Source organism: Chiloscyllium plagiosum, chromosome 25 (genome assembly GCF_004010195.1).
Source record: "Chiloscyllium plagiosum isolate BGI_BamShark_2017 chromosome 25, ASM401019v2, whole genome shotgun sequence".
NCBI classification, from domain to species: domain Eukaryota; kingdom Metazoa; phylum Chordata; class Chondrichthyes; order Orectolobiformes; family Hemiscylliidae; genus Chiloscyllium; species Chiloscyllium plagiosum.
This window is the reverse complement of record NC_057734.1, coordinates 39,707,515-39,734,357: the sequence shown is the minus strand read 5'-3', so window position 1 is coordinate 39,734,357 and position 26,843 is coordinate 39,707,515. Positions and strand designations below refer to the sequence as shown.

Here is a 26,843-nt window from a genome sequence, read left to right as displayed (position 1 = left end):
CTTTCCTTTATTGGTCAGAGTATTGAGTACAGGAGTTGGGAGGTCATGTTGCGGCTGTACAGGACATTGGTTAGGCCACTGTTGGAATATTGCGTGCAATTCTGGTCTCCTTCCTAACGGAAAGATGTTGTGAAGCTTGAAAGGGTTCAGAAAAGATTTACAAGGATGTTGCTAGGGTTGGAGGATTTGAGCTATAGGGAGAGGCCGAACAGGCTGGGGCAGTTTTCCGTGGAGCTTTGGAGGCTGAGGGGTGACCTTATAGAGCTTTACAAAATTATGAGGGGCATGGATAGGATAAATCGGCAAAGTCTTTTGCCTGGAGTCAGGGAGTCCAAAACTAGAGGGCATGGGTTTAGGGTGAGAGGGGAAAGATAGAGACCTAAGGGGAAACGTTTTCACACAGAGGGTGGTACGTGTATGGAATGAGCTGCCAGAGGAAGTGGTGCAGGCTGTACAATTGCAACATTTAAAAGGTATTTGAATGGGTATATGGATAGGAAGGGTTTGGAGGGATATGGGCCGGGTGCTGGCAAGTGGGACTAGATTAATGTAGGGATATGGGTGGGTTTCGCTTCAGCGGGTCGGTGTGGACTTGTTGGGCCGAAGGGCCTGTTTCCACACTGTAATCTAATCTAATCTAATCAGTCACCCAATCTCCCTTGGCCTCTCCAGTATGTCTGATTTATCCCAGTTCTGCTGCACACACAAATGGCTGACACTGAAGTGAAACACTTTGGTGAGATATTAAGTACCACGTTTGGCCTACAGCACAGAAACAGCCCATTCAGCTCGACTTATCTACACACAAGTTCCCAACATGGTTCCTTGTCTCACTCTCCAGCATATCCATCTTTTCAAAAACAAATGACTGTGGACAATGGAAATCTGGAACAAAGACAAAGTGCTGGAGTAACTCAGCAGGGTCTGTGAGCAGAATCAATGTTTCAAATTCAGTATGATTCTTCTTCAGCCTCTATCCATATCCAACTATTCCTTACTTATCTAAGTAACAACATGGTGGCTAAGTGGTTTACACTGCTGCCACACAGCACGAAGGACCCAGGTTCAATTCCAGCTTTGGCTGACTGTCTGTGTGGAGCTTGCACATTCTACATGTGTCTGTGTGGGATACTCTGCGGGGAGTTGATGCAGACTCAATGGGTTGAATGGCCTGTATCTGCACTGCAGTGATTCTATGACCTTCTCCATAAATATATCTATGCCATTTAGCTCCATTATTCTTTATGATAGCAATATTTGCCAAATCTTTATCACAGTTTTGGGTCTCTCCTGAATTTCCTATTGAATTTATTGTGCTTATATATGTTTATGAGCCTTAATTTGGGATCCACCCCCTCACAAGTGAAAGTTTCATTTCTGCTCTTTCTCACTGACTAAACAACCATCTTCAGTGATTCACCAAGATGGTGGCAGCATCAAGGAAGGCAGAGCAGGACAGTGGAGAAATCAGCCTCTGACAGAAATGAGGAGGAGGAAAAAGAAGCATATAAACAGGCAGCAAGATTAAAACAGGGTAAAATCAAGGATTGCAGATGCTGGAAACAAGAGTCTAGAATAGAGTGGTGCTGGAAAAGCACAGCAGGTCAGGCAGCAACCGAGGAGCAGGAAGATTGACGTTTCGGGCAAAAGCCCTTCATCAGGAATAGAGGCAGGGTGCCTGCAGAGTGGAGAGACTCACTGAGATTCTTATAGAGAGAGGAGGAAAACTTCTTCGAGGCAGGCATCCTTGCAAGAGGATTCGCAGTAGGGTTAAAATCAACGAGGTAAAAACAAGAACTGCAGATGCTGGAAACCAGAGTCTAGATTAGAGTGGTGCTGGAAAAGCACAGCAGGTCAGGCAGCATCCGAGGAGCAGGAAAATCGATGTTTCGGGCAAAAGTCCTTCATCAGGAATAGAGGCAGGGTACCTGCAGAGTGGAGAGATTTTCCTGCTCCTCGGATGCTGCCTGACCTGCTGTGCTTTTCCAACACCACTCTAATCCAGAGCAAGATTAAAACAGGCGAACAAACTTAAACACAAAGGAAGAAGGAAATGGAGTAGCGAAAGAGTGCAGTGGCACATAATATTAACATTAAATTGTGTTGCTTTCAGTAGGTTCTGTTCTCTGCACTGTTGAAGCAGTATTGCATTTACATGCATGGAAACACCAATGTTCAGATCACACACTACAGTGCTAACATTGTGCAAGATTTCTGTGCTTTGGGAACTTTGTTAAAATGCCATCCAGATAATTAAAAGCTTATTAATCCACCTTTCATCATTCCTGTAGTCTCCCTTGCAGAGACCTGTATCAATGTTGGCCCTGATTCAGGTGTTACAATAGTTCAGTGCTGTGGGATGATGTTGGTCACAATTACCCATTTACATTAACACTGCTGTGCTCCTCTACCTGCCTTTGCCCTTCTTGGCATTTGACAAATTCCATATCATTTTTTCAACTTCCTCGAAGTAAGTAATTTTCTAAATTTTATTTCACATTAATGTAAAGTGTGGGCTTACTTGATATTGTGGGATGGTGCATATATGAATTCAGATGCGACGGCTGATTAATTAGCTTCAGAATTGGAAAACTGGATTTTCTTTCTAATTGTCAAGGTCTGTTGCACAGTGATACCAAAAATCCCATCCTTATTGCTTACACTATTAGTAACTGTTCGTTTTTATTGAGTCAGCCTGTGTTAGTAGATAAAAATGTACTGTGTGTGTGTGCTATTTTAAATTTACAGCGTATTTAATCAGGGGACTGAGTAATGAAATAGGTTAGGCACTGGCCTGTCATCTTTGGAACTGGCTGAGGATAAAAGCCTCTTCTGTCTGTCAGCTATAGGAATCCTGTGTGAAATGTATTTGAGCAGTCTGAGCCCAATTGTTGATGTCTCAAAATTGATGCTTTTGTTCAGAAGGAGTGAAGGGTCGTTACGGCCATAAATACATCACTGTTACAGAAGGTGTACTTCAAAAGAAACGTTACTTTTCATCAGTGCTTGAAATTAATAATTTTTGATAATCCAATGCATTTGCACGTTATTTAAAAATATTACAACTGACAGACAAAGAGATTATTTTGAAATTGAACCCAACCTTTCCACTGGGGAAATATGGTGAGATCAGCTGCAATTCCACTTTTAAATATTCCCTTAATTTTGTTCAATATTGACGTCCACAAATCATAGAATCCCTACAGTGTGGAAGCAGGCCATTCAGCCCATCAAGTCTACACCAAACCTCTGAAGGGCATCCCACCCAGACCCACCCCATCCCCGTAACCCCACATTTCCCATGGCTAATCCACCTAACCTGCACATCCCTGTGACACTATGGGCAATTTAGCATAGCCAGTTCATCCAAGCACAGTTTTGGACTGTGGGAGGAAATCCACGCAGACATGGAGAGAATGTGCAAACTCCACACAGACAGACAGCCGCCTGAACCAAGGTCCTTGGCGCTTTCAGGCAGCAGTGCTAACCACTGAGCCACCATGATCATGTGAGGTGCCAATGAGTTAGTTTAAAATTATTTCCAAAGTTTCAAACATGAAGACACCTTACAAGCTCAGATTTCACATGACATGTAGGTCAATCTTGGGAGGATTATCCAATTTTTTTTTAACTGAAGGACATGAGTGAACCAGTTAGACATTCAGAATGACCCAATGTCTTCATGATCACTTTTAATGTCAGTGTCAAACTTTTGCCAATTAATTTCATTGATAATTTCTTCCTTAAATGATATGAGTAAGCTAGCTGGGTATTTATGGCAATGCAAAATTCTTTTTACTAAAAACTGAATTCAAATTCTCAATCTGCATGATGGGATTGACATTCTTTGGTTTAGTCGTCTACTAACAAGCCCATTACGTTAATGTATCTCAGCCACTTTAGCAACCGGGCATATTTGGTGCTGTTGAAGACCGGGGCAGAAATTTTACCCAAAATCAACTAAGTGTCAGTTTTTGGGAGGATTCAGTGAAGTGCTTCCCTCTATAAGCTCTAGCAAGTTACGTCACACTATTCCTCTGCGTGAATGCACCCTACCTCAATGGCACTGTCTTCTCACTGGTGGTAGAAGTACTGACCACTGCTGGGACCTTCTGGGTTTCATGCCGTTGGCACAGTACTCAACCAGGCAGTGCCATTCAGAGTGCACTGTTGCTGGATTCTGGAAGACATGGGTAAGCAGGGCAATTGGCACCCGGCTTCGCCAGCTGGGACTTCGATGCTTTGATGGAAAGGAAAGTCGTCCTCTTTCCTTAGGAGCAGGAGGGAAGGCAGTCGCACCAACTCTGCCATGTTAGGCTGAAATTGCCAGCAAAGTGCCATTAAAACAAAGGGCGGCATGGTGGCCCAGTGGTTAGCACTGCAGCCTCACAGTGTCAGGGACCTGAGTTTGATTCCAGCCTCGGGTGACTGTCTGTCTGTGTGGAGTTTGCACATTCTCCCTGTGTCTGCGTGGGTTTCCTCCCACAATCCAAAGATGTGCAGGTTAGGTGAATTGGCCATGCTAAATTGTCCAGGGAGGTGTAGGCTAGGTGCATTAGTCAGGGGTAAATATAGGACAATAGGGTAGGGGAATGGGTCTGGGTGGGTTACTCTTCTGAGTGTAGGTGTGGACTTGTTGGGCCAAAGGGCCTGTTTCCGTACTGTAGGGGTTTATGATTCTGAAAGGGTCACTGTGCCGTTGACAGCCTGGAGGAACATCCAACAACATGGGAAGATGAATAATGACCTTCTCCACCCTGGCACTGTAAGGACCATCAGATGCGCTCTGCTGCTTCATGTTCACTCTACTTCTCACCAAGGCTAACATCTGTTGCACTACTGCATGCAGCATCTTCCAATTATTGTGGCCCCACCACCCCAGGCCACAAAGCCTTCCTGCCCTCTGCACCCGTTTGGGGCATTTTGCCAACTCTCTCTCACCAGCACACACAGCTGTGCCAGCCACTTTCATCTCACTCAGTCCCTGTCCTTGCATCATGGAATCCCTACAATGCAGATAGTGACCATTCAGCCTATTGAGTCACCCTGAACCTCCACACTGCATCCCAACTGTTCCAGGAGAAAACAGCCCACAATAGCACAGAAAGGACCAAGGTGGGTGGTGTTGAGCCTGACATTCATCTCTTCTCTGTCTCAAGGAGAGAATCCTTGCCTTAGCTGCAGAGGGCTGTGACCCCTCATGTGGTGACGCTAGGTTCTACATGTCCTGACAGGCAAACACATCATTGATGCATAAGGCAGCACAGTAGTTCAGTGGTTAGCACTGCTGCCTCAGAACACCAGGCACCTGGTGGATTCGATTCCACCCTTGGGCGACTGTCTGTGTGGACATTGCACGCCCTCCCCATATCCATCCATGTGCTCTGGTCTCTTCCCACAGTTAAAGATGTGCAGGTTAGGTGGATCATCCATGGGATTACAGGGATGATGTGGGTCTGGGTGGGATGCTCTTTGGAGGGTTGGAATGGACTTGATGGGCCGAATGGTCTGCTTCCATACTGTAGGGCTTCCATGATCTCTACAGCTGGTTGGGGATGAAAAGCCATGGGGTGCTGGCACTTGGAGGGCTGCCAGAGACAAAGCACCTACTCGGCCCCAGTCAGGAAGGGATCTGGTAGTGGTCCAGCACACGTGATGCTCCCTGGGTGTGTGCACCGTCCTGCACTCCATCACTGTCACCACTGGCGTCAGGTGGAACTCACTCCAGGTGCCTCTTTCCTTACAAGGTGATGGGGCACCCAGCCAGAAGAGGAACCCCTTACAGGCCCCTAACTGTCTCCTCTGAGGACACCCCAGAGGTGCATTGGCTTCCACCTCCACTCCATCTGCTACCCTCTACCCTGTGGGATTTCCAGCTGAGCTGGGGGGAAAAGCATGCATTTGGGCAGGACATTTGGCCTCTAATTGCCCTGCTCAAAACTCGAAAACCAACAGATCCCACTGAGGCTGGCTCTTTTGACCCACCAATGACTCCTCCAAACTTTCATGTTCCTTTATGCATTGCAAATGACCTACAATGGACTCCTTAATTTGACTGAGAACTGCTCCCCTTCGACTTTGAGAGATGGTGATTGGGTTGAAGCACATGGAGTGTGTTTGCTGGACATGGTGCTGGTGTGGGATTGACACAGCACGGTACTGTACAGCAATGTATCCCACACCCTTGACGGATCACTACAGAGACAGGCTTCCTGACCTGGTATCTGCACTACAATGCCAGGCAAGGCAGGAATAATGTGGTGTTATAAGTTGTGAATGAGGTGGACAAGACAAGGTAGAGATGCTTTGAGCACCCATCTTTGCGCAAAGTGAGAATAGAATAGAATCTCTACAGTGTGGAAACAGGCCATGTAGCCTAACAAGTCCACACCAACTCTACGAAGAGTATCCCACCCAGACCCATTCCCTATTACTCTACATTTTACCCCTGACTAATACACCTAACCTACACATCCCTGAACACTTTGGGCAATTTAGCACGGGCAATTTAGCACAGCCAATTCACCTGACCTGCACATCTTTGGATTGTGGGAGGAAACCAGAGCACCCAGAGGAAACCCACGCAGATACAAGGAGAATGTGCAAACTCCACACAGACAGTCACCCGAGGCAGGAATCGAACCCGGGTCCCTGGACCGTGAGGCAGCAGTGTTGACCACTGAGTCACCACGCCACCCTGAGTAAGAATGTCAATTAACTGAACTCATTGTAATTTCCCAACTGACTCGCCACTGCCCACATTGTTCCAGGGCTGGAAAGATTCACCCGTATCTTCCCAACGCTTGTCACTCGTGTCAGCACCATATCAGCTATTATGGGTTAAATGCTGAACAACGCTTCCTCCATTCAGGTGCTTTCACGCTGTGTCAGAACAGCACCTTCCTGATTCACCAGTGTGACATTGGTATTTCCTATTCCAGCATGTTAATGTTTGGATGTGGACAACTCTGGCTCAGACAACACTTGTTGCCTGTTCCTAATTGCCCCGTAGAGCAATTAAGAGTCGACCACATTGCTCTGGGTCCAGAGTCACTTAGTGACATGCCAGACCAGATAAGGAAGGCAGATAATCCTTCTCTAAAGGACTGGGTTTTTATGACAATCAACAATGATCTGAACTGTTAGACTTTTATCCCACATTATTGTTGATTTCAAATTTCTGCCATGGTGGGATTTGAATGCATGTCCCCAGAACATTAGTCTGGGGTTCTCCATTATGTTGCCATTTTGATCTCAGCATCTCTGAATTGAAGGTAGCCTGGTATTGCACCAACTGAATAGACATTGCTTAAATTAATGTAATACTTGGCAGCTATTGTACAGTGACTTTCACCCTGGTCTGGAGTCAAACCCATCTCCCAGACATACAAGGTCATAAAGATTGATCCATGACACTCCAAGTTTGACTGATTTTGTAGCTTGTTTTAAAAAATGTAAAAATGTGTGCCTTAAATAAATTGAGAGACAGGTGAGTGCCCAGTGGGAAAGATAACTGAATGTCCAAGCAAAGCCAAACTATTTTCAGTTGCTCAGCCAAGTGACCTTTTCAAATGTTACTAATTACAAACTTGTGCAAACCAAAATCATAGTAAATATGGTTCACTGGATGTTAACATCATGCACGATTACTTGTCCTAATAATTACCTTATTACATTAAAACCAGATATTTACAAGACAACTGGAAATGTGAAGTTTGACATAGCTTAGCACATTCATCCTAGGGTTTAGAGGGAGATTACGGGTTCTCTATTCAAATAACTCTCTCAAGTGTCCACTCTGTTCTGTAAGATGTATTGTGAATTCTTTTTCTCCCGCTCTCTGATACTCCTTCATTAAACTTTTCTACTTCATCCTAGCCTTAAAAAACCCAGTAAAAGTCTACCTTATTGGTCAAATGTTCAGCTATCTCTCCTGAATTTCCCATCATGTTTCAGCATTAATTCCATCACTTATTGTGTTTATTTACCACTCTCTTTCCCTTGCTATCCCCCATCCCTCTGCAGTTTCCTTTGGGATGTTTACATCTATTCATAAATGCAAATTAATTTTATTCCATATTTGGTGATGGCTAGCAACAGCACAAGAGTGAACACAAAAGTACTCCTTGTTCACCAACCCGATGACAAAGACGCCAAAGATGGACAAGTCTGACATAATTCATTTATTGTGATGTGATTTGAATGTTGTAAATGTTAAATAATGTGGTCAATTACACACCAATTTTCTTAACCCCATCATACTCAGAACTAAAACAACATGCAGTGACCAATATTTGACCCTCAGTATACATCATTGCCACAAGATGTTAATAGAGCTGATGCTTTCTGCACTCACAATAAGTGCTTTTCAACAAATCCCCTAAGTTCTCTTTCCTTTTCTTGTGACAGGTATAAGATACGGGCAGCAAGCTTCCAATGATGTTGTGCCGACATCTGTGAGTCATCAGGGTAACAGCACCATGGTGACAACTCACACTGTACTGCAGCCTGTTTCTCCTCCAGGTCTGGAGCCAAGCCATAGCTTGTTAACGACTGATACCAAACTGGTAAGTATGTCTGGAATTATTGAATCATACTCAATTGCAGAAAATGATGCTGTCAACAAGGAAGTTAAGGTGTGTCTTCACTGCACTTTCATTCCCCAGACTCAGTAATCAAACTTGCTCATATCGTACACATTAAATTGATTAGTTTTTATTTTGGAAAGGCAAACCAGGGAAGGACTTATACAGTTAATGGTAGAGCCCTGGGTGGTGTTGCCGAGCAAAGAGACTAGGGGTGCAGATGCATAGTTTCTTGAAAGTGGAGTCGCAGACGAACAGGGTGGTGAAGAAGACATTTGGTACATTTGCCTTCATTGGTCAGTGCATTGAGTATAGGAGTTATGATGTCATGTTGCGGCTGTACAGGACATTGGTGATACCACTTCTGACATACTGCGCATAATTCTGGTCTCCCTGCTATAGGAAAGCATTTGTTAAACTTGGAAAGGTTCAGAAAAGATTTACAAGAATGTTGCTGTGATTGGAGGGTTTGAGCTGCAGGGAGAGGCTGAACAGGCTGGGGCTGTTTTCCCTGGAGCATCGGAGGCTGAGGGATGACCTTATAGAAGTCTATAAAATCACGAGGAGCATGGATAGCTGGGTCTTTTTCTCAGAGGAGGGGAGTCAAAAACTGGAGGGTATAGGTTTACAGTCAGAGGGGAAAGATTTAGAAGGGACCTGAGGGGCAACATTTTCATACAGGTTGGTGTTTCAGATTGTGCAATAGGAGCATCGCACTGCATATTTATAACCATTTATAGAAATCATAGAACTTTACAGTTCCAGAAGGAGGCCATTTGGCCCATCATGTCTGTACTGGCCAGGCATTGGGGTGAGGTTCTCGCCAGGCAATGACATGTTGCCAGTCAAGCGGTATTATTGCTTGTTCTGTACCTTATTTCCAGCCCAACGTAGTCCAGTAAAATTCATCTAACAGTCATCCAATGAGCATGCCATATGCCTTTTTCACCACCTTATCCACTTGTGATGTTGCTTTCAGGGAACTGTGGATCTGTATGCCTAGATCCCACTGTAAGATGATGCTTCTAAGGGTTCTGCCATTTACTTATCTGTCCACATATCTGTTCCATTATTAGCCGCTGGCTGTTGGGAGGTATGTAGGACAATCCCATCAAAATAATTGCACCCTTCCTATTCCTGAGCGCTACCCATGTGGTCTCACCGCATGAGCCTTCCCAAGGTGTTCTTCCTCCGTACAGCTGTGACATTCTCTCTTATCAGTAACAGTAAGTTCTGTTGACTGATTGGAGGAAAGAAATGTTGGCTTTGTTCACACCAGATGGATTTTATCCAAGACAAAGTCATGCCATTTGGAATGAAAATATGTCAGCATTTTGACATGTTTCAACAGTTAGCCAATAAATTGAGAGACTATAAAATGTTGTTTACATCGATGATTTGGTTATTTTTAGATAAACCTAGGAAAGTCATTTACTCAATGGTTTGATTGATGATGAAAATGGAGTTTGGTTATAAAGCTGGCTAAGAGTGAATTTGCCGAAGCAAAAATGACTTATTTGGGCCACACTGTACCTACAGAAATGAAAGCAAATGGTATTTTGGATTTTCCCATGTCTAGGACAAAACGTGAAATTTTATGTTACGTTCACGAGTGGATTTTATCGCATGTTCACCCTGAACTTCAGCATTGTTGTCACACCTTGTAACAAATTTGTTGAAGGGAAAGGGAAAATTTGAATGGGGTATGGGAGTAAAGAGGAACCTTGACTATCCAAAGGACATGAGCGGGGAGTATTTCATTCGGTTAATCGAATGCCGGATAACATAGTTAGCCACGCATCGGGACCTTGTGATCTTGTTCGGATAATCCGAAAATTCGGTTAATCGAATGCTGTATAATCAAGGTTCCTCTGTGTTAGAGCAGCTTTGAAAACCGCAAAGCTGTGCTAAGAACTGCACTTGCTCTATCCATACCAAATTATGAGGAGCCATTCAAGCTGGTTATTGATGCCAGTGACAGCAGTGTGGAGACTGTTTGACTGCAAGGTGATGGGGATCGAGCAGCCTGTTAGTCATTTTTCAAAGAAACTGATAGCATGTCAGTAAAAATATTCAATGATTGAGAAGAAGACAATGAGTTTTATGTTGGCTTTACATCATTTTGAAATATATATTACCAACAATGTGGAAGATCCTGTTGTTTTTATTGAACGCAACACTGTGATTTTCTTCGAGAGATTTTGAGACACACTTTGATTATTTGGTGGAGCTTAATTCTCCAGCTATATAATTTGAAAGCTGTACATGTGCCTGGAAAAGAAAATGTAATGGCAATACTTCATTGAGCATACCTATGAAGGACACTGAGTGATGTGGTTCTCATTGACTTGTGAAAAATATGGTTGCTGGGTAACTGACAGGAGTAACATATTGACATTAAACTTATAATATGTCAGATAAAAATAGTGTTTCGGTAATCTTTGGATGAATGAGTAAAATGCATCCCAAGGGTATATTTTCATTCTTAAGTGGGGCAGTTGAACGGCAAAGGGTGTAATATATAATTTATAATATTGTTTAATTTTTTGAATTTGGGTTTTGAACTAGTGGCATGTTGGTATTATTCTGTGCGCATAAGGTGATTTAAAGATTAACTTCTCAGTTTTTCTAGAACCAGGTTTTTTTTTGTTAACTAGTATGGGAGAAGGAGTGCCTGTGGTAATAACAGATTTGTTTGTGTCTGGAGAGTTTTATGAGCGGACAGAGTAACATTACGGAGTATTAGCTTGTTTTCTGTTTAGAAGGATGAAATTTTTTTTGTCAGGAGAGAGGAGAAAACCTGTAGCTTAGAAAGCTTTTGGCTTCAGTTTGCTGATATCCAGTTGGAAGTTAGGTACCCTAAACAGTTTTTCCCAAAGAAAAACACTGGTTTAGTTTGTTAGGAAATGTTTATGTCAGTATAAGAATTACAAAACTCCTAATACCAGGAATGAAAGCAACAGTTAAGTTTAACCTTTAGATGTGATGCAAAAGTGAACTCTGTCTCGTGTTTGAATTCAGTTAGATATAGTGTTGGGATAGCTGGGGTTGTATTTTTACTGTGAGCTTTTAAATTTTTCAAAATGTGTTATGTATAAATAGCTTGGGTTTATTCTGCTTTATCTTCAGTTCTTTTGCATAATGAACTTCTATTTTATTGTTAAAACCAAATCTGTGGCATTGCGTCTTTGTGTTTCAATGAAAGGCCATCTTGTTAGATCAGATTTTGTTTTGCTTTCCTTTCACTCAGACTTGACTTCAGTCTGAGATCCACCTTTGGCCAGTGCAAACATCAACTGGGATCAGGCCATGACTCAGACCGTGTCCCTTTCTCCAGTCCCTCCTGTACTCACTGTAGTTGCTGCTCAACTAACAAGCTGAGTTTCAGAATTACCTTCAATGTTTTCAAACTCCTCCATGGCCTGGCTCCTCTGTAATCTCCTACAACCTAACCAGCATCTGCGATTTGTGCACTCTGCTAATTCTGGCCTCTTGAAGAATCCCAATTTTAATCACGTCACCATTGGTGGTTGTACCTTCAGCAGTTTTGACTCTTAGCTCTGCAATCCACTTTCTGAAACAGTCCTCCTCCTCAAAACCATTATTTTATATGACATTCTAAACCATGAGTTCTGATATCAACCACCATTTTTCCCACATGGGACGTCATCAGTATAGATATGTTGAAAGATCAACTTGCTGAATTTTAAAAGACTCGCTTTTAAATAAAAATATTGAATTTATATATAGCCCACTAGTGTTGATCATCAAGTGGGTTAATATGAAAAGCAGGGACTGCTATTACATGGGTAAATACACTAGCCATTTCAGTTCCAAAAAGTATAACAAACACCAATAGGAGGAAATCCAAGGACTTGCTTTTCTTGGTGTGTTGGTGAGAGAAATCAGAATCCAGGACATCAAGAGAACAGATAGGTCTTCTGCAAACAGTGCTTCAGAAAGCTAATGGCCACAATGTTTTAAAAGAGAGCTTCAAACTGAACCAAGCTGACTCAAAATATGATAAAGTCTCTTTTGCTTTTAAACTCAGAGGAGGGTGCAGTAGATGAAATCTAAGCTGCTGGGAAATTGTCAATACAAGTTAATTTTACATGTTTGGATTCTCTGTACTGACTGTTCAAGGAGCTGAGCCAAGCTAAATAGGCCTGAATGATCCCTTCAACAGAATCAAACAAAAGCAAACATTTCGCTTTTGCTCGTATTACTCAACTCGAACTTGGATTGCGGCGACTGAACTTGCTTGTGTTCCTGGAATGACATTCTTGTCACAACACAACACTGGTGAGGTCAGAGTACAGCTGCAAAGAAACAGATGCCAGGCAATTACCCTCATTCTATCTCTTTCCTGCTCCCATTGCAAGAATGAGGTGGTGACAGCACTGCTTATCAAAATAATTGCAAGGTAAGTTTGATCCATACTGTAGGGGCATCCTTCCTTCCATACTGTAGGGACTGTATGATTCAATGAGATACTGTTTCCTCCAGTAATAACAGACAGCCCCAAAGACTGTGCTACCTATCTGGTGCCAAACGCTCAGCAATTCTCTTCTGGGCTGGCTCCATACAACACAATAGTCAAGACAACCTCCTATCAAAGTCATTTGAACACTGAGGAAATCCTTCACCTGCTGCAAATTAATAGGTTGAAATCGGCTGTGCAGTGTCAGTGCCAGTCATTTTGCAAAAGTAGGCACTTATTTTTCCGCAATACTGACTTAACTCATTGCATTTGTTACTTTTGTATCTGTATAGCACAGGCTCATTAATCTTGTCAGTAGATTCTATCAGTAACCAAAGAGGGAAGCTTCAGGCATTAGAAATTTGCACCGAACGTTATGCAATGCTAGTCCATGTCTTGATGTTAATCCTAACATGTTTTGCAGATATTTTCCTAATCCCGCAGTTCAGAGATATTATTACACACCTGTGGAGCAGGTGGGACTTGAATCCAGATGTCCTGGCTTAGAGATAACGACAATACCACTGTGCCTCAAGTGCTCAGCTTGCAAATTCAGACAAACCGGCTCTGAAATTTTTTGGAAGTCCTCCCAGTGATCAGGGCAGTGAGAGGTGATACATTTTAGTTCTGGCTGGGGAAACAGCAGGAAGTGTGTTTACGTCTATCCCTTGAGGTTTTTTTTTAATGAGCCATGCCTTTATGGATGAGTACAACCTCCAGTTAAATAGTCACTGTAAGATGCGCAATTGTTGTAAAGTGGAGTGAAATCCTTTGGAAACAATCATATACAAGCCAGTGCAGTTTGTATGAGTCAGAAACACAGGGGCAGCACTGAAATATTACGTTGGTATAAAATGATTAAGCACATTGTAATTGTAGAAATTCTTTTTGTCAATACTTTTACTCAAAACTTCAATGGAATTTGGGTTCATCTGTCGAGTAAAATTATCATTGAGGGAAATAGCACCTTTGATTTATGGCAATTGATTCAAGCATTTGCTGAGTTGATGGTGTTCTCCACTCAGAGCAAGGAGTTTCTGGGCACATCCACTCCATTTATTCCCTTCACCCTTAATGCACTGTTGTAGCAGTATGTACCATATACGATATACACTGCAGTAATTCATATGGCAATACAATAGCTTTAAGAGTTCATTTAGTCCTTTTTTTTAAACAGAGATTTTAAAACGGCAGTGCCGAGTTGTCGATTTGAAAGCCAATAAAGTAAACAGCTTGTGAGGCGTGAGTTTTTGTTTAAGTTGAAACAATAGAAGCAGCCTGAATGGGTGTGGTAAAGTTCTCAAAGAACCAGGATTTTCACTTTCATAGGTTTTCAGTAGCAGTTGTTGCTGCAGTACAATCTCTCCCTGCTACACTCTGTAAGCATTCTCCTGATACGTTCCCTCTGGGTTGCTGTTGTTGCGTTGAGACAATCTATTTTATTGCCTTTGCTTTTGCCAGGCGTGTGTTTATGGGTTATTATTATATCAGAACAGTTAATTAGTAATAGTTACTGTATCTTTTATTTTGGCTAAGTTACAGCTAAGCTAATTATTTTATTATTTTTTTTCTTTTGCTGTATTTTAACTGTAGCATATGAATAAATTGTGCTTTGCTTAACATCGAGTAGTTTGACCAATCAAATTGCATCTGGAACATAACATCTGACAGTTACCTTTAAAATAAGAAGTAGCTAGGGTTGAGACTATCTTCTGAGTATTTTGAAGGAGGTTTTGTCTGGTCCATAACACTTACCAAGGCTCCTTGGGCAGCAAATGCAGGGGGACACAGCACTTTCAAGTTCCCCTCCAAGTCACACACCACCCTGACTTGGCCTCTCTATCACAAGTTCCTCAGTGGGTCAGAATCATGGGAATCGCCTGCCTACCAGCACTGGAGTGTCCCTACCCTCCAAGGACTGCAGCGGTTCAAGAAGGCAGCTTGCTACCACCTTCTCCAGGGCAGTTATGGAGGGGTAATAAATGCTGGCCTCACCAGGGATGCCTGTAATTCTGTGAACAAATCATTAAAAAGAAATTGTCCAAAGTACTATGCTCCTGGTTACCCTCTCGGATGGCGATAAGATATCACCTGCCTCTATCTTGAAGAAGAGTAAGCTAGTTCTCCCCACGGTCCTGGTGATTTTTACCCCTCACCAACCTCCTGGATTTTGTGGGACATTGGTTTCTCAATTCCCTGCATTGCCACAGTGACCGCTTCATTGGCCATAAAGTACTTTGGACATTCAAAAGTGTCCTAGAAATGCAGGTTTTGTTTCCTCTCATGCTGCAGGTTTTATTTCACAACAATTCCGCAGTCCAGTCATTACTCAAAATGGCCGATAAAATGGCTGCCAGTGTGCCAGATGGGTCATGTGATACCAGATGGCTCTGACTGAATTGGATCACGTCAGGAAATCTGCTTGGAAAGAAATATCACTTTGAAGGTGACTTTGAACGGGAAATGTTTGTTGAAATTCTGGTGGTATCTTTGCTGTTGTTGACACTGGCTCCTGCTTTCCAGCACTTCCAAATTACTTTGGTTTCCTCTTTGCTCATACACCCGTGGTGTTTGAAGTATTTGCAGCCCTTCAGTAACTTATTTGCCACCAAGTTTGCAGACAAAAACATTTCCATTTCAGTGTGGATCTTGGCTCAAACTTGAAGGACCTGCATTAAACTGCCCCAGTCCTTCAGATCTAACAGCATTCTAATTGAACTCTAACAACCATTTACAAAATGGAGAGGAGATAATGTGAGATAAAAAAAACCTTCCACTTTGAAAATTGATATTCACTGTATAAGGCAGAGAAATATTAAGCTTAAAGGTTAATTTGGAAGTTTCAGGCACAAAATTAATTCCAGACTTTTAGATTAGATTCCCTACACTGTGGAAACAGGCCTTTCGGCCCAATCAGTCCACACCAACCCTCCAGAGAGTAACCCACCCAGACCCATTTCCCTCTGACTAATGCACCTAACACTATGGGCAATTTATTATGGCCAATTCACCTGACCTGCACATCTTTGGACTGTGGGAGGAAACCCACACCGACACAGGGAGAATGTGCAAACTCCAAACACAGTCACCCAAGGCTGGTATTGAACCTGGGACCCTGGTGCTGTGAGGTAGCAGAGCCACCCAAAGTTTCTGCTGCTTTCATTTTATTTGAAAACAACAAATTGCCAAGATAATGGTTAACCTTTTGAACTGTCCCAGAAAGTCTGTCCAATTTCCTACAGATCATTTCCTGTTGTCTCGGAGTAATTGAGATGATATTCTGCCCTGATCTGATCATTTTTGCAGGAAAGAATGACCATGTAGCTACATGGAGCTGCACAGTTATTGGTCATGTATTATATCATATTGCTTAAATGAAGATGTATATTTTACATGTGGCCAAATTCAGGCCTTTCCACACTTTTAAATGCAAAACCTTGATTTTGTCAGTTTGTCCATTAATTTTGACCCCCTGATGATGACAAATAGAGAAAAGATCTAACACTGTTGTGATTCCATTCACAGCCAAGCAGTTTAACAGCATTGGAGGGGAGAGAAGGGGAAGGGAGACGTTTGGTGACAAACTGAAATCTGTCTGTGCCACTCTCAGCAATCATAAAGATGTTGCTGGTTACACATCTTAAGCTGGAAGACGTGACACTATGGCATTTTGATAGGGTAATTAACTATTCCTCTTCCTACACCCCCATCCCCTGCAGTTTGTGACTTCATGTGAATTGTGGTCTTTGAGGTGAAGGATATAATGTTATTCTAATTCACCATTTATTATTCAGAACAAGCAGTATTGTATGCCATAGAAATGTGCTTGGTAAATGAAAACCAATGCACCGCCCTCTTGAACTGTCCTACCTGTTCATCTTCCTTCCCACCTATTTGGTCCTCCTCCCCACTGACCTATTACCATCACCCCCCCACCATCGCCTTCCCAGCTACCTTCCCCCCACCCCCTATTTATCTCTCGGCTCCCTTCTCCACCGCACCCCTCTACATTCCTGATCAAGGGCTTATGCTCGAAACGTCAACTCTCCTGCTCCTTGGATGCTGCCTGACCTGTTGTGCTTTTCCAGTGCCACATTTATTCTACTGTTCGGTAGGTTAGGACTTGGGTATTGCTGGAAAGAAAATGGCACATATTGTCAAAATGTCTGTCTTGTATTCATCCAGAGAATTCCTGAGAATACTAATTCAAGGGGAAAACCAACATATAGAGTCATGCTATTCTAATCCCTCAGTAGAACCTCTTTCCTGGCCCACCCTATGTTATTGGTACCCACGTGGGCCATGACAACAGGATCCTTCCCCTCCCACTCCAGCCCAGAAGAGAATTCCTGACCGTTGGCGCCAGGTAGGTAACAGTTTTTGAGGCTATCTGCTTTTAACTGGAGAATAACAGTATCTCATTGACTCAGAGAGACCCTGCGGTGGAGAAGGCGGCCATTTGGCCCATTGGGACTGTACTGACCTTACCATATCCCATAACCCAAGTTTACCACCTCACCAAAAACCGGAGCAAATCTGTGCAAACTCCACACAGACAGTCGCCCAAGGCTGGAATTGAATCTGGTTCTCTGGCGTTGTGAGGCAGCAGTGCTAACCACTGAGCCACCGTGTTCCCCTATCTGCACTGTTTTCTATTTCTATTACATTTCTGTTTTCTCACCCATTTGAATGATGCTCAGGACCGTGTGCTGTGGTCAGTTCAGGGGCATGAACCTCATACCTATTGCTTAAGGGCATTGGTTAAGGTTCCTCCAAAACTGAATTCTGGCACTGGTATCCACCAGCTCCCACACTAAGTACAGCAAATAAAATGCATTTGGAAATACTGGCGCTGGAGTCTGCATATGTATTTGGACTGAGACCTAAGAGTCACAAGTGGGACACTTCAATAATGTGCTTCTTGGAAAAATTCCATTTGCCCTTTATAGCTTGAGTTAAAGTTAACATTAATCTTGAAACAGTTGTGTCCTGAAAGCGCCTGAGTTACATTTCAAATTATCCTTTATCCCTGATATCCTGGCTGACAGCAAATTCCATCCTATCTCTAGGAACTAGGGCATTGTTGTGACTTTTCCCCTTTTTTAATTCAGTGTCGAGATATGGGCATCGCTGCCAATTATTGGCCATCCCTCATTACCCTGAGCTGCCCTCTTTGAACCACTAGGAGTGATCTTGCCAGGCTAATTGAGAGGATGGCTAATAGCCAAATGTTCTATGTTTTTCACAAACATAGTCAGGAAGCGCTTTGTTCCTCTCTTTCTCCATGATCCTCCTTCCTGCCTCCCTGATGGTGATGCCTCTTTGCTCAGACATTTATTCTGCAGGCACGTTCTCCTCTAGTACCTTAATTTGTGTATGAACCTAAACAGTCCATATTAACAGCCCGTTGAACCATAAAGGAGTCCATAGCTGAACCTGATGTTTGGTGTTCTTACATTGAGACTTGTAGCCAATGTTATTGGAGAATGAATGGGTTTGGGAAACCTGGTTAATATTTCTGTCCTTAAGCCAGGAATGTATTGGCCAATTGTACTGACTCCTACCCTGTCTGAGATTAGTTGTTTACTCAGAATAGCCCCATCATTGACCTTCGAGGTGTGAATATCTTAGTTAATCCCTGAATAAAACTCACTGAGTTGCCAACTGTGCCCAATGTACTATTAAAAGTTGTCGTATGCTGGTACAGAGCTTGAGTATACTGAAAAAGACTCATTTTGTCAAAGATTTTCACCCTCATCAGGACGGTTCACACGAAATACCAGTAATGGGGAAAAAAACATTTTCACTGTAGTATGGAGATTGCTGAGTAGTAGCCAGGTGGTACCTGATTGGTAGAGGTGCTGCCATGGAGAATGCACTAGTTAACAATGATTGACAATTAACAGTCAAGTTTTGTTTAAATTTTAAACGAGGCAGCTTGGCTCTGATTGATCAAGGCTTGCCTTGATAAATGAACCAGAGAATGGCTATCACCCTATTTTGTTGAGTTCAAACAGGTGCAGTGTGTGACAATGTTGACAATAACTTGTCAGAGGAAGGGGTAGAGATGCCTGAATGGACTAGAATTTGCTCTGACCCTAAGGTCACTGCTGATAGGAATTTAGTTGTAATTAAAATTGAGGCATCTTAAAACTGTGGAAACATTAATGAAACTGATACTGATGTTGGTTGAAGAATATACCTACAAACACAACATTGTTACAACACAGGATGAGTCAAAAAGTGTGGTGCTGGAAAAGCACAGTTGGTCAGGCAGCGTCTGAGGAGCAGGAGAGTCAACATTTCGAGCATAAGCTCTTCATTAGGAAGGCTTCATGTTGCCTGACTGGCTGTGCTTTTCCCGCACCTCACTTTTTGACTCTGATCTCCAGCATCTGCAGTCCTCACTGTAGTTAATTACAACACAGGAGGAGACCATTTGGCCCATTGGTTCACTTGGTGCCATTTTTCTGTCTTCTCCCTGTAGTCCTGCATGTTGTTCCATTTCAGATAACCAAATAATGTCCTTTCAAATGTCCCGATTGAGGCTACATCTGATGTAGCATAAGAACTTTGCACTGGTGCAGACCGAGAACTGTCCAGAAGAAAGCAAGCGTGAGACATGTGCAGTAACTCTGTCAGCATCCATGAAAATTAGAGACCAGTTAATGTTTCAGGTGTAAATCATTTCACCAGCATTGAATCCCGAGCAACAGAAGTGCTTTAGGAATATTAAGGGAAAGAATGAATGGGAAAAGAGCAAGACAATAGGGTCCAATCATAATCGAAAGATCAGGAATCAGAAAATTAACATGAAGGTCATGTAAATGAGGTAATGAAAATTCCTAACAAGAGTCGACTTTAAGGTAAAACATTGTAAAAGTGCTAGAATGGCTCAGACTCTGCAAAGTTAAACCTACAAACAAGAGGTTGGAAGTAAAAGCAGAAAGTACACAAAACAGCCGAGTATGTAGATGAGCCCTGAGAGGAGTGAAAACAGGCTGAGATTGCCGAAGTAGACTTTCTTCCTCCAAATCTGTGACCTGACAACGGCTCTCTGACCAAAATCCGAACCTGCTCACCCCTTGCACCCTGCACCTCGGAAACACCAAACCACAAACGTGTGATGCAGCTATTGCTATAGCCTCTGGAGCTGGAGAAGGCTCTAAAGCAATTTGCGATGAGATACTATCATCAACACACACCCTGTGGCTGAGGAACAAGCACAAAGGGACTGAAGGTGGAGGAGCCAGAGTCTCAGGCCTCGTAATGCATTTTTTTGGTTGTCACACAACAAGAGTCGCAACAATTCAGCAACTGCTCTCTGGTCAGAGAACTTTGCCACTGAGCACGTGTTTCTTACATACAGGCTGTGCATCAGTAGCATGTCAAAGTGTGACAGCCATATTTCGTAATACCCATTATGTGATAAATCAGCTACTATAGGAAAAAGAAGTAATTCATTTACACTCTGCTGCACTTTCCCCAAAACCCAATCAATAGCTTCCCATCCAATATTCATCTGTTTCCTCTTTTTAAAAGTTATTATTGAAACTGCTGCCAATATCCTTTCAGGCTATATATTACATTGTGTGAAAACAGTGCATCTCATTTACCCTCTGTGCACTCATTTTTTTAAAAAAAATCATATTACTAGTGGATCTTCCTGTAAGAGTACAACAAATTGTTGTCAGTACACATCAGTGAGGCTGGGGTAATTGTTTTCTTTTTATGAAATGTCACCAGCCCTGCCTCGTGATAGAGTGCAGCTAAAGAAAACAAACACATGTTATGGATGCAATCGGGGCATTTAATGGAGGCTGCAGTTAGACCTGCTGTTGGGGCAAGTAGAGAACTCCACACTGAATTCGATTTGTACTTGACCTGGGTTGACTTGATGCTTGCGTGGTCTGGAGACTGCGCGCTGGCACGCACTGGAGTGAAAGGACTGTAAATTGAGTACATTTTTTCCTTTTTTATTCTTATGCTGGGCATTCATTTATTATTCTTTCAATTTTGTACCAAATATTTAAGTGTCTGTACCTAGTTATCTTGTACCTAAGATGGCGCAAAAAGCGGTGACATTGCAAACTTTTCACTGCATTCCTTCGAATGCACATGACAATAAAGCTAATTCAAATTTCAAATTCAGATGTGGTGTGAAATATATTTGAAGACAAAACCTACTGGTCCCTGGAGGTGTCCCTATAGGAAGAGGGTAATAAGTCCATTGCAAGGAAGGTGAATTGACAGCTCAGTCCTGCTGAAGGCGGGGTGTTGTTTCACGTTGGGCCAGATCAGTGGACCTTGTCATAAACTGTCTTCACCTACAAGGGGAGAAGGTATGTGGGAACGCCGCCATCGTGGAGTTCCTCTCCAAGCTACACTCCCATCCAGATTTGGAAATAGATCATTGTTCTTTTGCAGTTGTTCATCAAAATCCTGCAAATCCCTCTCTAACAGCTCTGTGAGTGTGCCTATACCATGTAGACTGAAGCATTTCAGGATGTTCACTACCACCTTCTCAAGGACAATTAGGAATGATGAACAAATGCTGGCCTTGTCAACGATCCTCACATCCCTTGAGAAAACCAGATTATGAGGGCATTGAGTATGACTGGCTTTGTTTGACTTACCTTAATTGGATTGAACTCTGTACCCAGGTCTGATCCTGATAAATACGTCTTATTCAATGATGATCCCTAACAGCCAGCTCTTCTTTGAAACAGCTACAATTGGTTTCAGATCTGGTTTAGACAGCCCTACAGTTCAAATGGTAAAGGGAAAGGGGTGTGATTGAGCCTCTCCAGAGAGAGGTCCAATGGAGCTCAGCCCTCAGGGTGCACTTTGTTCATCAGTCTTTGGCTCCAATGCAGCAGTGGACTGGAGATCTACAATTGGCCACAGTGGCTTAAGGTAGAGAGAAAAGAGCATCTGTGAGGATAGATGCTATTAATTGGAAGGAACGTTTAGATGGAGAAAATGGTGAGAATTGGATGTGATTATGCTTCCCTGAATAAACTCCTGACACCAGCACTTTTCATGATGCAGGGCACTGCAGAGTTCTTTAAAACCACTTCTGAGGGGATCCAAGATGGCGGCGACCCAGCAAGTCTGAGTCTACAATGCTCCTCCCAAGACTTGGGCAAAGTGGGTCACCCACCCCCACCACACTCACCAAATCATTTAAAATAGTTTTTACTTAATGTAATTAGTTGTTTAGTATTGAATTTAAACAATTTAATCTCCAGTAAAAATGACTAAAGGGAAGGGAGCCCGCAGCTCTCAGCAAGCAGGAACCTCTCCCCCACCTTCTCCAGCTGCAGCAGAGGCATCCGCAGCCGCCCCGGGGGACTTACCTACGGTGGCGAGCCTCGTGGAAATCATCTCCAAACTCGATGCGAAGATTGACACTTTTATTGAAGAATCCCAAAGCCAATGGGACTTGCTCTCGGCCGCGCTGCAAAAGCACGACCGAGACATTAAGGAAATCGAGCGCCGAGTCAGAGGGGCGGAGCTAAAGGCCGCGACCTCCGAAACTACGGCACAATCGGCCGTGGATCGGGTCCAGACTCTCGAACAGCGAGTCCGGACCTTAGAGAATCTCATCGATGATCTCAAGAATCGAGGTCGTCGAAAAAATACTCGTTTGCTGGGCCTTCCCGAACGGGAAGAGGAAGGGCAGCTTACAGTGTTCCTTGAATAGTGGCTTCCACAGCTTTTAAATCTGGAGGCTGGATCAGGCCAGGTAAGGGTGGAGATCAGACCAGGTAAGGGTGGAATGGGCCTACCGGGTTGCAATACGCAGGCCCGGCACGAACCAGCGCCCCCACCCGGTTGTGTTCCGGCTGCAGAGCTACAAGGAGAGGCAGATACTCTTAGAAGCCTCCAGAAATCTTGGAAAAGATCCCCAAGCCATGATCGATAAAGGATCCAAGATCATGTTATTCCAGGATTTTTCCCCAGCTCTGGTCCGAAAGAGGAAGGCATTTGATGAAGCAAAGAAGTGTTTAAGGGACTTAAATATTCAGTACTCCTTGTGCTACCCAGCGACGCTACGCTTTAACCATGAAGGATCCGTGTATAACTTCAGATCGCCGGAAAAGGCCAAGGAATGTTTGGACTCTCTTAGATAAATTATAAGAGTTAATTGATGTTGGTTTGCTTTCCCCCCACTCCGGTTTACACCCCCCCCTCCTTTTTGTATATATTAATCCTTTTTCTTTAACCTTACTGTTTAATATTATCTTGGGAATGGGAGAGAGATTTATTTATTTGTTCTCCCCTTTTTTTAAATTATATATAGGCCGGGGGGTTTAATTAATGTTGGTGGGGGTGGTTACCTTATCCTATTTTATCTCTGTGTCTAGGAGCGGGGTTGTTTTTCCCTTGTTATTTTGTATTATTATATCTAATTATTCCTTGTTGAGGCTGTAATTTTATAGTTATATATGTTTATACATGGTATTAACATTACCAAATATATCCAGGTGTTGGTGTGGGTGGGGAGTAGGATGCTCACTGTTAACTCTAATTCTGTAGCATATTTGAATTTTCTTCATCCTCTTAAGGAGCGCCTGGGTCAAGGGTGGGACACTGGTTGGGAGAGGATAGATGGACTTTTGGAAAGGAAGTGATACCCCCTGGGAACAAGGGGGAAAATCTCCATTTAAATACATTTTATATTTTTTAATATAGAAATAGTTTTTTATTATACTGTTGTGAGTGTATTAGAGAGCCTTTTTTTTGTGAATTTTATATACTCTATGCTCGGGATGTTTTGGATAGGGTTTCCCCTCCTGAGGGGTCTCTGATTTGCCCGGACAATTATGGTTGATCAGTCGGTTAAGTGGTGCACCTGGAATGTCAAGGGGAGTAATTCACCAGTCAAAAGGAAGAAAATATTATCAAACCTCAAGAAAGAAAGGGTTGATATAGCTCTCCTACAGGAGACACATTTATTGGATAAAGAACACTTGAAATTACGACAGGGTGGATTTGATCAGGCCTTTTTTTTTCTTCTTTTAGCTCAAAAAGCAGGGGAGTTGTTATTCTTATTCGGAAGAATTTCCCTTTCAAAATCCTAAATCAGATCAAAGACGAATCTGGACGATATATTCTGATTAAAGCCCTTATAAATGGAGAGGAATATGGGATTTTAAATTTGTATTGCCCCCCAGCGCATCCTTTTAAATTTATAACGGAAGCCTTCTTAAAATTGATGGCACTCGGTGCTCGTCATACAATTATAGGGGGAGACTTTATTGTATTATGGATCCGGAAATAGATAGGATTCTCAAGAGTACTGCAGGAGTATCTCCCAGATCTAAACAATTGGTGGATCTGAACAAAGAATTAGGATTAGTCGATGTATGGAGATGTCTTCATCCACAGGGCAGAGATTTTTCTTTTTACTCCAATCCACATAAATGTCATACCAGAATTGATATGTTTTTTACCCCCTTGATTTTTTTAAATTGCATATCATCCTGTAAAATAGGCAGTATAGCAATTTCCGATCACGCTGCTGTATATATGGAAATCAAGGCGAGGAACAATGAGACATCCCCCCGGCATTGGCATATGGACCCCTTTCTGATGAAAGATAGTAAATTTGTAAAGTACTTCTCTCATGAATTTTAAACTCTTTTAGAATTAATTCAAGTACGGCTAGCAACCCATCAATGATGTGGGGGACCATCAAAGCTTACGCACGAGGTTTGATCATCTCATACTCAGCGACTCAGAAAAAATTAAAGGGAGAGCAACAACGTCTGCTCGAAGCTCGCTTAAAAGCAGCTGAAACAGCATACGCTGACAGACCTTCTATTATCAAATTGCAAAGGATTATGGCCCTTAGGGCAGCTCTAAACACCACGCTTACCCAAACGGCTAAGAGGGAAATATTGTTTGCAAAACAAAGGTTATATGAATTTGGCGATAAACCCGGTAGATACTTAGCATTTCTTGCAAAGAAAAAGAAGGCCCCTCAAACTATCATGTCTATCAAGGAAAGTACGGGTATTTTGACTCATGATCATAAAAGGATTAACGCAATCTTTAGAAAATTTTATTCTGATTTATATAAATCGCAGGATTGTGAAGACAGGACTAGGAGGATGCAGTCATTTTTTAAAAACCTGACCTTTCCGGACCTAACTCCAGAACAGGTATCGGTCTTGAATGTCCCCCTAACAATCCAAGAAATACTGGACGCAATTAGGCAACTTCAGAGCAGTCAGGCACCTGGCCCAGATGGCTTTCAAGCTGAATTCTATAAAGAATTTACAGGAATATTGGCTGGTCCACTTATGGATATGTATAACTACTCATACAGTCAGGGCTATCTCCCACCTTTGCTGAAAGAGGCGAATATCTCTCTTATCCTTAAAAAAGGAAAGGACCCAGAAGATTGCGTGTCATACAAACCAATATCCTTGCTCAAAGTTTGTGCGAAGATTTGTAGCTCGGGTGCTCGTTGTTGTGGTTCTGTTCGCCGAGCTGGAAGTTTTTGTTGCAAACGTTTCGTCCCCTGGCTAGGCGACATCATCAGTGCTTGGGAACCTCCTGCGAAGCGCTTCTTTGATGTTTCCTCCGGTGTTTATAGTGGTCTGTCCCTGCCGCTTTGTTTTAAAAAATTCTCAAGGTCAGGTTCGTAGGAGAGTAGTCTGACACAGAACAAACGACCAAGAGGCGAGTCTGCTAGAATATGAGCATTTTATCCCCCGCAGCGTCGCCACAACCAGGTCTCATACTACAACGGGTCTGGTTTATACTCACTCTACATGTTACCGGAACTGGGAGCCGTCAGTTCTCATAGAGCGGTTGCCAACAACCCACGCTCGGCGGTTAAACGTAACCCCGGAGCAGACTCACCGAACTGGAGACTTTTCCAGCTGATATACTCTTTTCCAGATATAAACATTCATGTGAACAGCAGAGCAAGGCTAAAAAACACATTCCATTCTGGTTACATACAGATAAGAAGATTCACACGGGGAGGTGTGTAATAAGATTCACACGGGACTAAGCAACACCTCCATTCCGGTTAGACTCACACATGTATTGGGACATAATTTTTAACCGTTTCACCACAACTACGCCCTACCATTCATGATGAAATTCCTGCCTTGATTTGACTTTCCAAAATGCAAAACTCACGTCTATCTATATTAAACTATATTTTCCTATTTCTCAGCCCAATTCCCCAGCTAATCAAGGACCTGCTGCAATTTCTGAAAACTTCCCTCACTGTAATACGCAAATTCTCTTACGCTTACTGGACTATATTTCCTAGGTATTTCTTTTCTTCCCTTCTTGAATAAGGAAACAACATTCGCTAACCTCCAGTCTTCTGGGACCCCACCTATAGCTAACGATGATGCAAAAATATCAGCCAGGGTCCCTGTAGTTTCTTCTCTAGCCTCCTGCTGTGTTCTTAGATACATATGGTCAGAACCAGGAGATCTATCCACCTTTCTACATTCTAATACCTGTACATCTAACAGCTCCACTACTATGATATAGATTGTCCCCAAAGATATCACCACTAACTTCCATAAGCTCCCATATCAAGTCTTCATGTATTTCTCTACAGTAAATACAGAAGAGAAATATCAATTGCGAACCTTCAGAATTTCCTGTGGTTCCGCATATACATATCCACTTTGATCATTGAGGGGTCGTATTCTCACTATAGTTATTCTCTTTTCCTTAATATATGTAAATAAACTCGTTGGATTCATTCTGATCTTCTCAGCCAAGGTTATCTCGTGACC

At 42.8% G+C, this 26,843-nt stretch overlaps 1 protein-coding gene across 1 annotated transcript in view; it reads left to right on the top strand.

The window, feature by feature from the left end:
• hnf1a (HNF1 homeobox a) overlaps positions 1 to 26,843 on the top strand; it is a 207,410-nt gene that overhangs the window by 97,631 nt on the left and 82,936 nt on the right. Inside the window, exon 5 of the mRNA XM_043715931.1 lies at positions 8,410 to 8,567. Coding sequence (XP_043571866.1) covers positions 8,410 to 8,567 — 158 coding nt within the window. The remainder of the gene's footprint in view (positions 1 to 8,409; positions 8,568 to 26,843) is intronic.